The sequence below is a fragment of the Neofelis nebulosa genome, chromosome 1, assembly GCF_028018385.1.
Source record: "Neofelis nebulosa isolate mNeoNeb1 chromosome 1, mNeoNeb1.pri, whole genome shotgun sequence".
Classification (NCBI taxonomy): Eukaryota; Metazoa; Chordata; class Mammalia; order Carnivora; family Felidae; genus Neofelis; species Neofelis nebulosa.
In genome coordinates, this window is record NC_080782.1 from 107,075,052 (window position 1) to 107,092,306 (window position 17,255).

At 35.9% G+C, this 17,255-nt stretch overlaps 1 protein-coding gene across 11 annotated transcripts in view; it reads right to left on the bottom strand.

Moving 5' to 3' along the window:
• ERBIN (erbb2 interacting protein) overlaps positions 1–17,255 on the bottom strand; it is a 128,196-nt gene that overhangs the window by 59,740 nt on the left and 51,201 nt on the right. For all 11 annotated transcript variants that reach the window (XM_058730911.1, XM_058730936.1, XM_058730905.1 and 8 more), the window contains exons 5-6: positions 2,809–2,887; positions 906–995 (exon numbers count right to left, since the gene is read on the bottom strand). In XM_058730911.1, the coding sequence (XP_058586894.1) occupies positions 906–995; positions 2,809–2,887 (169 nt within the window). The remainder of the gene's footprint in view (positions 1–905; positions 996–2,808; positions 2,888–17,255) is intronic.

Below are 17,255 nucleotides of genomic sequence, written 5' to 3' on the forward strand. Positions count from 1 at the left end.
TTGTTTTGGTTTTTTTTTTAAGATTCCACACATAAGTGAGATCATACCGTACTATCTTTATTTATAGACTAAAAGATAAAATTAACGTGCCACTGAACAGCACTTTCTCTAGTAATTGGTTTAAAAACAGTAATAATTCTGGGGCTCTTGGGTGGCTCGGCTGGTGAAGCATCCGACTCTGGATTTTGACTCAGGTCATGATCTCATGGTTCGTGAAATTGAGTCCTGCATCAGGCTCTGAGCTGACACCACGACAGCCTGCTTGGGATTCTCTTCCCTCCTCTCTCTGCCTTCCCATGCTCACATGTTCTCTCTTTCACTCTTTCAATAAATAAATAGACATTAAAAAAAATAAAAATAAAAACAGTAATAATTTGATACCTATTATTCATTCACTCACTGATTTGTCTTTTCATTAAGAAAAATTACTCAGAGACTATAATGACAAGAAGAAATGCATGTTCAGATATTGGTAGAGGTGTGTAATGGGGTAGACCCCGGAAACACACTTTCTTTTCTCCAGAACTCTGAGTCCAATGGAGAAAACATATAAATCAATAATCAGATCATTTTCAGATGTGATAAATGCTAAGAATAAAGCATTCTGTATCTCAAATATACAGAAATTACCCACATTTAAACCATTTTTGCATATTTTAAATAAATACCAATTCAAGTCTTACATTGCCTTTTCTTCTCAATATTCACTGCTTATAATTTACTTGGGAAAATAAATTCAAAGACAAAATAACAAGTTCTGAAAAAACTATAAAAACCACAATGCTTGAAAATAATTACAAAAGAAGAGCCTATGAAAGTGTAATTAATAGTATAACTGAAGCAACTTGTTTTGTAAACTTTGGAAGAGTTAACAAGAAAAGGTTTCAGAAGAAACTGTAATTTACCTGCCGAAATTAGCTGGCAAGAACTCAAGGAAAGCATCATTTAGATATAGCTGGGTTAGGTTTAACAGCTGAGAAAATCCATCAGGAAGCCTATATAAAATATATCAGAATTTAAGTTAAATTAATACACAGAATTTCAGTCTCTTACTGAATCTAAGAATGTGTCTACCCAGCACATGCTCTTAACAGATAATAGGCACCTTTTTACTTTTATGAGGGATCCTCAAACATTTCCCTTTTGTAATAATTTGTCTCTTTCAATGTTTATAATTTCATCTCTTTGTAAAAAGGAAATGAAACAGTATTTGTCTCAAGAAGATAAAATGTGCATTCAAAGATCAAGTCTGAATGAGCCAAAATACAGAGAAATGTATTTAGTACATAACTATGACATCAGCAGACACTACTGAAATCTGCCTTATCTAACATCAGTTCAAAGGATTAGATAAGGAATTCCAAACCTTGACAGTTTTGACTTCTGGGGCTGGATAATTCTTTGTAGTGGGGAGGCTGTCTTCTGCACTGTAGTTATGTTTAGCAGCAACCCTGGCCTTCAGCCATTAGAAGCCAGGAGCACCACCTACCCCCCACATGTTGTAGAAACCAAAATTGTCTCCAGAATTTGCTAAATGATCCTTAGGGGCAAAATCATTCCCATTTGAGAACCACTAGTTGAGATTATTTTCAATTTCAACATCAGGCCCTTAAACAATCACAAAAAGAGTGCCTAATTTTATAATAAGCAAATGAAAAGAAATAATTTTAAAAAGCTAAATAAAATCCTAAGGCCATCTGAGAATCTATGCACGTATTAACTTTACCTTTATTTCCTCTGGTTTGCAAAACAAACTACAGATCTATAACTGGATGCTAGAGGAATATTTTCAGCTAAAGATGAAACATCATCTGTACATGTTTTTCCTGGATTTTAACAAGTACAAAATTCTCTTGCAGTGAGACATCCCAGAGTCTTTGACTGATCTTGTTTCTCTCCTACATCACACTCTTTCATCTACCACAGCAAATGAAGCATCACTGTTCAGAAAAACTCATTAAATACAGTACTGTAATACATGAAAGTTGGTTTTAGTGTTTGACTTAGCTATATTAAGCTATGCTCTATTCATCTTTTGTTTCACCATTCCATTTTTGCAAAATTTAACAGTTTTGGTGTCAGGAAAGCGTTCTATTTATAGCCACTACCATCATAAAAGAATATTTATGACCTCTGGTATACGGTGCAACCAATCACATGGTTTTGTTGCTGTTGTTTTTACCTTCTTGATCTTTCAACTGTCTTTTATTATTTTCGAAAGTTTTAATGTGCTGCACAGCTGATTTGCAAGTGAAGATATTCTTACATTGTGCAAATATCACTGAACAAGGAGACCTGGATTCTAGCCTCGTTTCTGATACAAACTATCTGCAAGACCTGGAACAAAACACCTGCGTTATCTGTTTGGATGTCTAATTTACTTTTGTAAAATATGGGTTTAGAAAAAATACTTAAGAGGTTTCTTTTTAATCTAACATTAAAATTTTGTACAGATTTAAGGCTGATATCAACTAATCATTAAAATATAGAAAGCAGGGGCGCCTGGGTGGCGCAGTCGGTTAAGCGTCCAACTTCAGCCAGGTCACGATCTCACGGTCCGTGAGTTCGAGCCCCGCGTCAGGCTCTGGGCTGATGGCTCGGAGCCTGGAGCCTGTTTCCGATTCTGTGTCTCCCTCTCTCTCTGCCCCTCCCCCGTTCATGCTCTGTCTCTCTCTGTCCCAAAAAAATAAATAAAAAACGTTGGAAAAAAAAAATTAAAAAAAAAAAAAAATATAGAAAGCAATTTTCTACTACTATCCATAGATGTTTTATTCACAAAAGTAACTTAAAACTCAACTGAGAACTTACTTGGAAATAGGGTTTACACTGGCCTCCACAACTGTCAAAACTTTACAATTTTTTATATTTTCTGGAAATTCCTGTATTCCTAGAAAATGAACAGATAATAATCAAATTAAAAGGATCTTTTATAAAAGATAAATAACATAAAATTACCATATACCTTGCAGATTCAAAATTTACCAACTAAGTAGGATCTAGATAAATTGACACCAACATCAATCTAACAGAACTACCTCTACAACGATTTCTCTTTTCTCTTCATCTTTTTTCATGTGTCTCTTTATAACTGTCAATTACTAATTTTACCTGCCTTTTCTTCCTTGAGTTCTTCTGAAAATTAGTTAATACCTTCTCTATTTGATGATGTAAAGGATACAAAATGCAGAACACTTAGCAATCTACCTACTTTTCTGCTGTACAAAGATGCATTACTTTTTTTAATGCTAGGCTCCAAATTAAGGTGGCCCCCAACATATGTATATATTTAAGGACAAAAGTGAAAACAAAGCTGAAGACAGAAGAGGTTAAAAAAAAAAAATCTATGTTTGATATGACAGCAGATATGCCAGAAGGCAGCTGCTGAGCAAAATTTCTGTAAAATACCATACAAATGTTGTGACAAACCAAATTACAGTAAGCTTTCTAAGCACTTACACTTATTTTCACAAACTACCTCTGCAAAAATATATTAACAATAATTTGTGAACAATAACCCACAAACTTTAAGTAGCAATGTTGTAATCCAAACTAAAAGAATGTGAAATCTTTTTCAAATATTCCAAAAACTCTGCTTGTAAGATTCATTCCTGTAATGACACAGTATGATTATTCCACATGGTTGACACTAAAAGATCATTTAAACTTCTTTCAACTTCATCACTGTATCATTCTTTTTTAAAAAATTTTTTTAATGTTTATTTGTTTTGGAGAGAGAGACAGAGTGTGAGCAGGGTAGGAACACAGAGAAAAGGAGGCACAGAATCCGAAGCAAGCTGCAGGCTCTGAGCTGGCAACAGAGACTGACACAGGGCTTGAACCCATGAACTGTGAGATCGTGACCCGAGCCAAAGTCAGATGCTTAACCAACTGAGCCACCCACACATCCTCATCACTATATCATTCTAAGTAAGCAAGTTTACCACAGTGCCAAACACAGGATTTCAGGTGATAAAATATGAATGGCACAAAATCACCAACTGGCAAATAGTACAGTAATAACTGTCCAGTCAAAATTCATATAATATTAGTGGGTGAAATATTGATGAAATTTGGATATTAATATAGTCTCAAAGTTTCTCCAAAAAAGATACTTACTAATCATAAAAGGAATAGAGCAATTATAGTGAAGAAATCTCACAGGCACCGTCCTAAACTGCTTCAAAGTTAGCATCACTAGTTACCAACATCATCATGTGGCACCTAATCTAAGATGCACTGAGAAGATGCAATATCATTACTCTCATATTCTTGCCAAAAATATGTAACATGAAGTTAATCATAAGCAAACATCAAACAAATCCAAATTTAGGGAAATTCCACTGTGGAACTGGCAACTAACTTTAAAACTATCAAAGTCAAAAAAGACAAAAGGAAGAGCTACTTGAGAGCTACTCAGGTAAGAGACCCAAGAGTACAACTGGGAGACTGTATCAATGTCAGTATCTATCTTGTTCTAGAATATTACAAAAAGTTACCATTGGGGAAACTAGGTAACAAGTACATAGGATTACTCTATAATTCTTAGAACTGTACATGCATTTACAATTATCTCAATAAAAATTTCAATTAAAGAAATCTGGGCTCAATGATTCCTACGGGAAGGTTTTAGTACCATTGTTTTTATTACAAATTCAATTTCTCTAACAGTCAAAATAATTCATTTTCTCAATTTCAGTTTTAGGAACTTTTACTCTTGCTGAAATTTATAGAGTTCATGTAAATCTCCAAATCAGCAAATATAAGCAATGATGGATATCTTATGATATTAAGGAATTACTGTTAGCTGGGTTTAAGTATGGCAATAGAGTGATTTCATCTTGACACACTTATGTATGAAAAAGGTTATCCACGATTTGCTTTCAAACAATCAGAGATGGCAAAATAGGAGGTATGGATGGAGGTAGAGTAGGAGGTATTTAAGATACTGATAATGCTGAAATTGATAGGTATACAGGCTTATTCTATTATTCTACTTTTGTGAATGCTTGAAATGTTTCACTATAAAAGATTACAACTGCTCAGTTACTAAAAACAGACTCAGACACAAAAGGACTTCAAAACAGTTACTATTCTTAAGGGGGGAAAAATGGAACATTATCTATTTTTTATTTTTAATCTTTATTTATTTTTGAGAGAGAGAGACAGAGAGTGAGTGGTGGAGGGGCAGAGAGAGAGAGAGGGAGACACAGAATCAGAAGCTGGCTCCAGGCCCCAAGCTGTCAGCACGGAGCCCAACGCGAGGCTTGAACTCATGAAATGCGAGATCATGACCTGAACTAAAGTCAGACGCTTAACCAACCGAACCACGCAGGTGCCCCAAAATGGTACATTATTTAAGAAATAAACAGAAACTTCACAAATGAAAAATATACTATCTAAATGAAAAATCCACAGGACAGGATTAAAAGAAGATTACACAGGGCGCCTGGTTGGCTCAGTCAATTAAGCAGTTAAGCATCTGACTTCAGCTCAGGTCACGATCTCGAGGTTTGTTGGTTCGAGCCCCGTGTCAGGCTCTGTGCTCATAACTCGGAGCCCAGAGCCTGCTTCAGATTCTCTCTCTCTCTCTCTCTCTCTCTCTCTCTCTTTTCTGTCCCCCATCTCCCACCCTCCCTCTCACGCTCTTTCAAAAATAAACATATTTTAAAAAAGAAAAAAAGACTAGACACTGTAGGAGAAAATTTCAGTGAGCCAGAAGTCATGGCAACAAAAATTAGCCAATCTGAAACACGGGAGAAAAAAAAGAATGAAAAAAAAAATCAACAAAACTGAGAATATACAGACAATTTCAAACAGGCTAACATGTATTTATCTATCTTTAGAAGTTCATTTACCAGCCTACCACTAAAAATACATGCTCTTTTTTTGTTTTTGTTAATATATTGTCAAATTGGCTAACATAAAGTGAGCTCTTGGGTTTTGAAGGGAGAACCTTTGCTTTCTCTTTCTTTACTACTTGAATTGGACATGGCAGTTATCAATGTCACCGGATACTTCCAAACTCCTCTCCAGGGTGGCAATGCCAAGTTTCATACCACAGCATCTATACATATTCTATTTTTGTTTTAAAGTTCATTAACTTATTTTTGAGAGAGAGAGAGAGAATACCTGTGCAAGCACAAGAGGGGAGGGGCAGAGAGAAAGAGAGGAAGAGAGAGAAGAACCCAAGCAGGCTCCATGTCACCATCGTGGAGCCTGAAGCGGGGCTCAAACTCACAAACTGCAAGATGATGACCCGAGCCAAAATCAAAAGAGTTGGGTGCTTAACCAAATAAGCCACCCAGGTGCCCCTATTTATACATATTCTTGTTGACATCCACTATTATCTTTAAATGCCAATGTAAGGGGTTGAACCTCACCAGCAATAATATAAATTTAAATTTAAATTTAAATTAAAGGTAGGTATGTTCTTGATATTTTCTAGTGATACTGAATATACTTTCTAGGTATTTTCTAATGATGCCCAATACCTTTTCATGTGTTTAGTGATCATTTGTTCTTTCTTCTTGAACACCTTGTCTACTACACATTTTTCTACTGGATTATCTTTTCATTATTGACTGTAACCATTCTTTAGAAATATTAGTACAGCAAGTTTTTCTCACACATTGTCATGTGTTTTTATTTACCTATTTTGTCATATTGAAATTTCATTCCCTTACTACTATGCTTCTTATATCTTGAACGAGTTATCTTTTCTATCTCGAAGTCATAAAAATACTCTCCTACATTTTCTGTTAATCGTAACTTGTTTCTTGTACTATTAGCCTTAATTCATTTTGCAATTTATTTTAGCACATACTATGAAGAATACCTTTGTTTGTTCTTTTTCTCATATAAAAGCATTGTTCCAGATGCACCTGGGTGGCTCAGTCATTTGAGCAACAGACTTTTGGCTTGTGTCACAATTTCGTGGTTCTTGACTTGGAGCCCTGCATTGGGCTCACTGCTGTCAGCAAGGAGCTGAGTCCCCATCCCCCACTCACTCTCTCAAAAATAAACAAACATTCAAAACAAAACAAAACATTGTTCTAATGCTTACAAAATAGTTGTTTTCCTTATTCCACTGATTTCGAGGCACCTCTGTCATATTCCAAATTCTCTCATGGTTATGTTTCTAGACAATCTTTTCTTTTAGATCCTTCTACTGATCTATTCCATAGTTTTATGCTTTTCTTCCATTTAGATTGTACAGCCCATTTTCTGTAAAGTTAATTTCTAGATATGTGTGATAGATTGATTGCACTGATGGATTTGCTCCCTATCTCACTCTCTACAATGTGGTGTTTCAACTTTTTCCATCAAAATATTAAGTATAATTTCCCTATTCCTGATTCTGGGCTCAGCCATGTGTTCAGCTTTGACAGAGTGAACACAGAGTGAACAGACAGAGTTGACAGAGTGAACAGCTTTAACAGAGTGGATGAAATCAAGGTTTAAATAAGTTCTGGATAATTTCCACTACCTCTCAGACTCATCTTATTGCTCTGTGAGAACACGGCTGGGATCACTTGGGCTAGCCTGATGGAGGATGAGATCTATGGCAGAGTGATTCCTGTCATCCCAGCATAGGATTTCCAGCATTGCAATTTAAATGGTCCATTTTTTTTAAATACTTTTGTTATGTATGCATGTACGTTACATATGTAGGCTTCATGCCCAGCATGGAGCCCAATGTGGGGCTTGAACTCATAACCCCGAGATGAAGACCTGAGCCAAGATCAAGAGTTGGATACTTAACCAACTGAGCCACCCAGGTGCCCCAAACAGTCTTTATCTAGTTTTGTTATCAAAGTATATTTTACCCTTATAGAGTTGTTTACTTTCCCCCATTACCCTAATCTACATGATAGTTTTTTATAAATAAGTGATTATCCAAATTCCATGAAGGTTTAGTCAAACTTGCTCTTAAAAGTAGGCTTGGTGGTTTTTCTGACTACCCAATTTAATACTGTATTCACTGGTCTTTTCAAGTTTTCTGCTTCTTGAGTTGATGCTGGAAATTTATTTTTCATTTCATCTAAGTTTTAAAATTTAGTAGCTTTATACTATTCACTCTTTTTCTTTTGAGTGAAAAGTTACTTTTTAATAAAATGGTAGCAATAGGAATGTGAGAGATGTTGCTTTTGGAGGTAATGGGGGACAAGAATTTTCTTTCTTTTTTTTTTTAATTTTTTTTTTTTAACGTTTATTTATTTTTGAGACAAAGAGAGACAGAGCATGAATGGGGGAGGGTCAGAGAGAGGGAGACACAGAATCTGAAACAGGCTCCGGGCTCTGAGCTGTCAGCACAGGGGCCCGATGCGTGGCTCGAACTCACGGACCGTGAGATCGTGACCTGAGCCGAAGTCGGCGCTCAACCGACTGAGCCACCCAGGCGCCACTTTGGACAAGAATTTTCTTAATGGCTAAATAAAAACTTAACCCTATTTGAAGTCACAAATTGGAAATACTGATCTACAAAGCATCCGTTTTACCTAGAAATTTAACACCTCAATTATACATTTTAGTGTATGTATACAATGAATTAATAGTATCTGTGTTTCTTCTGTTACTGCTAAGAGGTTTTATTCACGTTGCTTAGATTTTCTATTCAAAACACTTATAACTATTTAGTACATTTTACCTTTTTGCACAACAAACATTTGCTAAATTTGACTTACTACCCATAACATCCCTATTTTTTTACACTAATTTTCTTCCTTCTTTTCTCTCATTCATTTACATACAAAATATGTAAGGAGTACCTGGGTGGTTCAGAGAGTTGGGCGTCCAACTCCTGAATTTTGGCTCAGGTTGATTTTGGCTCAGGTCCTGATCTCACAGTCCTGACATTGAGCCCCGAGTCTGGGCTCTGTACTGAGAATCTTTCTGTCCCTCTCCCTCTGCGCCTCCTGGCTTGAGCTCACTCTCACTCTCTCTCTCTCTCTCTCTCTCTCTCTCTCAAGCAACAACAACAACAAAATATTTAAGGTTACTGAATCATGTTCTTTAGAAGTTCAATTATCAGTCCTTTAAATAATGTGAGGCAAATAATTTGTCTCAAGTGGTAATTCTGTTGAGGACACATTAAAAGCACTTTAATAGATTAAAACAGTACCCCTTTGCTAAAATGACTTTATACTTTAAAAAACTTGGGGGTGCCTGGGTGGCTCAGTTGGTTAAGCATCCGACTTTGGCTCAGGTCATGATCTCATGGTTCAGTGCTAAAGTCAGCACAGAGTCCACTTCAGATCCTCGGTCTCCCTCTCTCTCTGCCCCTCCCCAACTTGCAGTGCTAGCTCTTGCTCTTGCTCTCAAAAATAAACAAACATTAAAAAAAAAAATGACTATATGCTAACTAACTTGGATGTAATTTAAAAAATAATATAAAAAATAAAATTTTCAAAAAAAAAATCATATGGGGGTGGCAGCAGGGCTTCCAAGGTAGATGCAGTGCTCAGGGGCCAGAAATGGGAGACACGGAAGAAAAGGGCAAAAAAGACAAAGGGTTTGGAATATTATGAAAAAGGTGCAACGAACATCTGTTAAAACAATTCACTCCATAAACATGCATTTCATTTCTCTTCTGTAAACACCAAGGAATGCAATTACTGAGTTAATTATATGGCTATTGATGTGGTGAATTATACGAATTCATTTTCAAATACTGAAGTAGCTTTGAATATCTGCAGAGTATCCCACTTGGGGGATACTTTTTTTTATTATTCTTATCAAATACTTATTTTTAAAATAAAACATTCCACATTTAGAGGAGTGGCAGGGGAAGGGCATTCCACAGTTTTCATTAGCACCCACTTCATTTGAAAACTTAGCTAAATGTCTCATTTCTTTGTCCTTTTTAAGTCCTTGAAGTGTCATGAAATTGTCTATATAAAAGATATTATCCAAGAGCTATAATATTTTTGGTACATGATCAAGTCTACTAAGGAGAAAAAAGACCAATTAATTTGGTATGTTCTACTGATCTAAACTTTTATGTGGAGAAAGAATAATTTCAAGAGTTCTATATTAGATTTCTATAATTTTAATATTTCATGGAAAAGTAATGTTTCTATCATCTTCCACAAATAAACATATATTTTATATTTTTAAAAATTTAAAGTACTTTATTCCATAGCTTGAGGTTTATAAAAAGTAACCAATCCTTATCTATGAAATTAGTAATTCTAAATCATCTTCAGCTTTCAGATACATAGTAATAATTTTTCCATAAACAATTACTTTTGAAATACTTTTGAAATACTTTTCTACTTGTATAAATTGCTAGCATTGTATTTACTATGACTTCAATCCCTACAGGTTCCAAATCTGTATCTCTGGTTCCCTGCCCTCTCCTTAACTTCAAAAAAGAATTTTCAAATGCCTTTTACATACTGCTTAGGTATCTCAAACAAAACATGGGCAACACTGAAATTACCTATACTTTGTATTATTCAGCAAATATGTACCAACCGCACACAGTGTAAGACACTATGCTAAAGACTGTAGATACCATGACAAGGTCCCTTTTCTTGAGAAGCTAAAACTGAGCCAAAAAAAAAAAAAAGTTTTCACCCCACCAGTTTACTTCCTTCCTCAGGAGTCTTCCTTCGCAGGATCTTTTGCACCTTTCCTCTCTTTTTCTAGGTCTCTTAATGTTGGGTTGCCCCCCAGGGCTCATTCTTTGGGTGTCTCGTCTTTCACACACAAGGCCTTGGCTACTATTTCTAATCTCCAGCTGTATATACCATGTCTGTGCTGACAACTCCCATATATGAAGAGCTAGCACAGTTCCCTCTTGACTGAGAACTCCTGACCCCTGTGAATAACTAGGTATATTAATTCAAATAAAACGTGTCCAAAAATGACCTGGTTTTTTCCACTAAAAACTCCAACTCCCACAGATGACCCCTTTTCGACTGTCAGCACCTCTATCCTTCCACTTGCATAGATCAATACCACTGAGGTCATCTTCACCTCTTATCTTGGGTTCCACATGCAATCCATCTTAAAATCTTGTCGACTCAACCTTCAAAACATCTAGAGTCTGTCCACATTTCACTGCTTCTATCACTATCATCAGAGATAACATCCCAACTGGTTACTTTTCACCCTTGTACCCACAATGTTTCCACACATGACCAGCATAAATCTTTAAAATACAAATCAGATCATGCTCTGATTGATCTGCTCAAAGCTTTCCAAATGATGCCATATCACTGGGAGTAAATGTCAAAGAACATACTATTACCTACAAAGCTCTCACTCTCTGACCACTACTCTTCTCGCTCTCCCATCTTGCTTACTATCTTTTAGCTACCCTGGCCTTCTGTTTCCCATACATATTATGGACACTTGCACCTTACAAACTTTACACTGGCTGTTCCCTTTCTGGTACTTCTTACCTTACATACCTACATGGCTAACTTCTCAGGTCCTTGCTCATGTCACTGTCTCAAGGAGGCCTACTCTCAAAGCTTATGTTAGCCAGTCTTCAAAGATGGCTCATTTTATCTTTAAAGTATGCAGAACCTGAATTTTATCATGAGTTACTTCTTAATTCTCTAACAATTTCAAATATCTGTTCCTTTTTCATTTCCAGTTGAATACTGCTCCTTCTTTGTCATATACCCTTTTTATAAGAATTTGACTCTGTTGCTCAAACTTAGTAAATGGAAAACACTAGATTAGATGTTACAAAATGTGGCTGTCCTCTTTATCTTACTATTGCTTGGTTACAGAAGAACTCTTTCTCTACTGCTGGGACAGAGCATATACCTCCTGACATCTAGGAGCTGGCCTGGTACTATGAGCTAGTCCTGTGTCTTACTATGAACCATCTACTTGGCATTCAAAGAGAGGTCTTGGTATTCTCTTGTTAAACTAATTTCAAAGAGTATCAACATCAGACCAGGCCACTCTATGACCATGAAAGATCAAGACAACAGCAAATTTGTACAGTTAACCTTCAAACAACATGGGTTTGAATGGTACAGGTCCACTTATACAAGGATGTTTCTTACAGTACTGTAAATGTGTTTTCTCTTATGACTTTCTTAATAACATTTTTTCACTAACTTTATTGTAATAATACATTATATAAGACATATACAAAATATGTTGTATGTTATGTTTATTATACATACATAATATATGTTAGGGGTAAGGCTTCTTGTCAATAGTAGACTAGTAGCATAGTTAAGTTTGAGGGGAACCAAAAGTTATACACAGATTTTCAACAGTGTACGGGGTTGGTGCTCCTAACTCCTACATCGTTCCAAGGGTCAACCATCATCATGTCTGAACAAACACAATCAAATGTAATTACATCTGAACAAATATGAACATTGTCCAAAACACAAAATATCAAACAACCCCTTCTCCCAACTGTTGAGTGACTGCTGTTTCTTTACCAATTACAATTTTAGCCTTGCTGTAATATGCCCTCCCTAACAGGTAAATTTATTCTAATTCCCAATTATAGAGCTACCTCTACTTCTTGACAGCATTGTGTCCAGAGTAAAACCTCATATTCTAAACCCTCCCCCAAATCACCAAAGAAAAGCTCAAATCCTGTAATAAGTCTTTATTTTTAATACCTTGAGACACCACTTAGATTCCCACAGTATGGGTTTTTACTCACTGCATCAAGTAAGAAACCCAAACTGTTCAACCACAGGTGAGTTTCTGGTGATCTCTGCTGAAAGGGCATCAATATTCCAATGTCCTAATTACAGAATATAAGTTAATAGTGGCTCCTTAATGTTCCTGCACTTGAAATGCTATGGTAATAAATAGCACAGAATATACTAGGGAGTTCCATTCAAAACAGTCAAAACCAGGAACTGCAAACTCAAATAATTATACGATCAAGGGATAATAGATGTATGATTTGACAAGGTATATAACATGAGTGATAAGGCCCATGGTAAGGCACAGTGAGTGCACCCCCAGTTACAGTCTACATCATTAACATACTTGGCAATGACAAGTGATCACTGGTCTAAATATTTTTAAGTTCCAGGTTAGTTTAACACATGGTTTTTCTTCTTTTTTTTAACTTAAAATGACTTCCCAAGACATCGGTAATTTTCCTCATCATCAATTTAACTTCTCTGAACTTAAAGTGAAGAGCCTTTGCCAGCAGTTGGTCCCCAATCATATTTTCTCAGGTTCAATGAACTGCTTTCTGTTTTCACCATGAACTTTCAATTCATTCTTCCTGGGCTTTTGGACTCAATTAAAAAGAAAGGCCTTATTTAACCTCTCTAGCATTCCCATATCAGAAAGATCTGAACTACTCTTTCTGGTTTCTCTGGTTTTCTTACAATTTTCTGGCTTTCTATTCCATGTGCTCAAACAGATGAATTAACAAGTAGGCAGTCTTCACTTCTTTTATCTCCCCTTCCCAACCAGCATCCCCAATCGATTACTCTGGCAGAATATTTTAATCATCATCACCATTAGTCTTCTCAAGAAGGAAAGGCCATTTGAACACAAGAGATAAGAACTTCTCGAACACTAGTTGCTGTTTGCAATGACTTGGGATAGCAGCTTGGTGAGCTTTTTCTTTCTTTAAAAAGCTAACAATAAACCAAAACTTTAGTCATAAAAGGAAGATTCACAAAGTCATATGACTTTACTCATAAAAAGAACACTCACAAGATGATGGAATTGTATAAAACAGGTTTTCAATATAAGCAGCAAGAAACGGCTGAAAAAAAGAAAGGGGGGGGTGCCTGGGTGGCTCACTTGGTTGAACATCCAATTTCAGCTTAGGTCATGATCTAGCAGTTTGTGGGATCAGGCCCCATGTCAGGCTCTGCACTGACAGCGTGGAGCCTGCATGGGATTCTCTCTTGTTCTCTCTGTCCCTCCCTGTTTCTCTCAAAATAAATAAATAAACATTAAGAGAGAGAGAGAGAGAGAGAGAGAGAGAGAGAGAGAGAGAGAGAGAGGGAGAGACTACAGTCCAATGGGTTGCCATAACTCAAACACATTACTTTTAAAAGTTGCAAAAAAGTATAAAACACTGATTTAAGGGGCACCTGGGTGGCTCAGTCCATTAAGTGTCCAACTTTGGGTCATGTCATGATCCCACCATTTGTGAGTTCGAGCCCTGCATTGGGCTCTGTGCTGACAGCTCAGAGCCTGGAGCTTCTTCAGATTCTGTGTCTCCCTCTCTTCCTGACCCCCCCCCACTCATGATATGTCTCTCTCAAAAATAAATAATAAAAAAACATTTAAAAATAACATAAAATAAAACAGGATTAAATTAAATTAAATTATATTAAGTTAAATTAAATATTGATTTAAGGACTCTGCAGGACCATAATCACACCATTCTCAATTCAGAGTAATAAACCTGGGGTTAATGCATTTTCAGGAGGTATATGTTCATTACTGAGCCAAGTAATATTTTCTTTTTAATTTTTTTAACATTTAATTTTGAGAGAGAGAGCAGGGGAGGGGCAGAGAAAGAGGGAGACACAGAATCCAAGCAGGCTCAGGCTCTGTGCTGATAGCTCAGCATGATAGCTCAGCACGTGGGGCTTGAGCCCAGAGACCACAAGAGCATGATCTGAGCCTAAGTCGGACGCTTAACCAACTGAGTCACACAGGCGCCCCAAGCCAACTATATTTTCATACCATGACTGTGGCATCAATTTACCAGCCTTTCCCAGGTGCATACAATTGTATTAGTAATAGTCAGGTCTCTTTCCTTATACCTTAACATCTCCCATTTAAAAAGATCAAAAAGTAGAAAACATAGCCCTTTAGAATGGAGGTTACATTTAATGACTTCTACTGTCACAATTCTATAATACTATGGAGCTGACTTAACTATCAGCATATGGAGAGCTACAAAGGCAATGGATTAAGTTCATTTACTTTGAAATTTATCAGGCAATACTTGTCATTCTACTAAGCACCAGGAATTGAAACTAATTTCAAACTGCCCTTAAAGAGAAGTTTCAAGCTGAGAAAATCTATTTAACCTAAATATAACCATGATGGGAAAAGTCACACAAATTAAAAACCAACTGACCTAAACTCTTCAAAATGGCAACGTCATGAAAAACACAAAAACATGGGCAAACTATTCCTGATTTTAAAAGATCAAAGAGACACAACTGAACGCTATGTGATCTTTAACTTTGGAGGTGGGGGAGGAAATACCTAAAAGGGGCATTTTTAGGCAAGAGGGAAAATGTAATGTCAAATTTCTTGGAAGTGATAATGATATTATGGTTATATGTAAGGATTTCCAAGTTGTTGACAAATGCTACTTCCAGTATTTAATGGTAAAGTTCATGTCTGCAACCTAAAATGTTAAGTAAGTTTACTAAAAAGAAATTTTATATAAGCAACAATATATCTTTTCCTTGAACATTAAATTCAAAAATTCATATTTTTAAAAAAGAAAGAAAGCAAATATGGCAAAATGCTAATGGTGGGTGAAACCATGAGCGTTCTGTCAATTCTTACGTAGGCTTTTATTTTGACTACGAAATTTTTGAAATAAATTGAAGAAAAACAGGATATAAATGAATCCAATCTAAAGGAAAAATTCTAAATTTTTATTTAAAACACATTTTTTCGAGGCACCTAGTTGACTCAGCCAGTTGAGTGTCTGACTTCGGCTCAGGTCATGGATCTCACAGATCGTGAGTTTGAGGCCAGCGTCAGGCTCTGTGCTGATAGCTCAGAGCCTGGAGCCTGCTTCGGATTCTGTGTCTCCCTCTCTGCCCCTAACCCACTCACATCCTGTCTCTGTCTCTCTCAAAAATAAATAAACATTTAAAAAAATTTTTTTTTAAAACACAGATTTTTTTTCATATAACAGAAAAATTTAACCATAAAGTTAAATGATTCAATAACAATCTTAAAAATTAAAACTTTTTTATGTGGATCATGAGAAACTTAACAGAAACCCATGGGGGAGGGGAAGGAAAAAAAAGAGAGGTTAGAGTGGGAGACAGCCAAAGCATAAGAGACTCTTAAAAACTGAGAACTGAGGGTTGATGGGGGGGGTGGGAGGGAGGGGAGGGTGGGTGATGGGTATTGAAGAGGGCATTTTTTGGGATGAGCACTGTGTGTTGTATGGAAACCAATTTGACAATAAATTTCATTAAAAAAAATTAAATAAAAAAAATTAAAACTTTTAAACTTAAAATTTATTGGCTATTGACAATTGAAACCCAGTAGAGCACTAACCACTGTAACCTGAACCTGAATCTAGAGTGCATATGGACACATTATACCTCCTTAAAAAGGATTTAATCCTTAAAAAGGTATAGATTTGATGATTTTCCTACAAAATATACAATTATTTGATATGGAATGCCCACAACTAAGATAATTAGGGCTTAGCAAATCAAGGCATACAGTAAATGTATTTATTGACTTTTAAGTATTTTTTTTATGGCAATGGGTAGACACCATCGTTAATTAATTCCAAGTTAACTGTTAATTGTGAAAAGAGGATGAACTTTTTAATCGGTCCTAATGTGGTTTTCATAATGAGTCCTAAAACGTGGAATTGATATGTTGGAAAGATTACTCCTGGATATTCATATCATCAAGACAAAAAGTAACTCTGCAACCAAGAGCTATGGAATAGGATTGCTAGGCATTTACTGGTGCTACTGCACTAACTTTTGGACCTCGTTTATAAAGATTTTCTCCAAATGTTACAAAGAATTATATGAATATGACTTGGTATTTAGTGTTTGTTGAAGTCTTATCTTTTGACAGACCATTTAACATTTACTGTCTTGTGATTTGTTTTTGTAATTATGTAATAAATACATGCGCATTCTAAAATTTTCAAGTATCTACCTGTCTCTCTCAGACAAGATAAGCACTTAACATTTTGGAATGTATTTTCCCTGATATTTTCAGTCTATATCAAACTAAACGTACTAAACCAAAACTGTATGCAGCAGGAGAATAGTCACCATGTCCTTTTATTTCTCATCATTAAATGTAATCCTAGGTCCTAATAAAGTACTTGGCAAAAACTGGTCTCTCAATAAAGATTTAAAGATGCTCAATTCATTTCTAATGTGGCACAACATTTTTTTAAACAGTTAAGACTATACCGTAAATATTTTATGTCCATATTGATAGAGCTACATTAGATTCCACTCTATGACTGTACCAAACAGTGTCATGAACAATGAACACTACAGTTGTTAGTAGTTTCTCATCATTACAAACAAAAGGACAGTGAATATTTATAAATATAT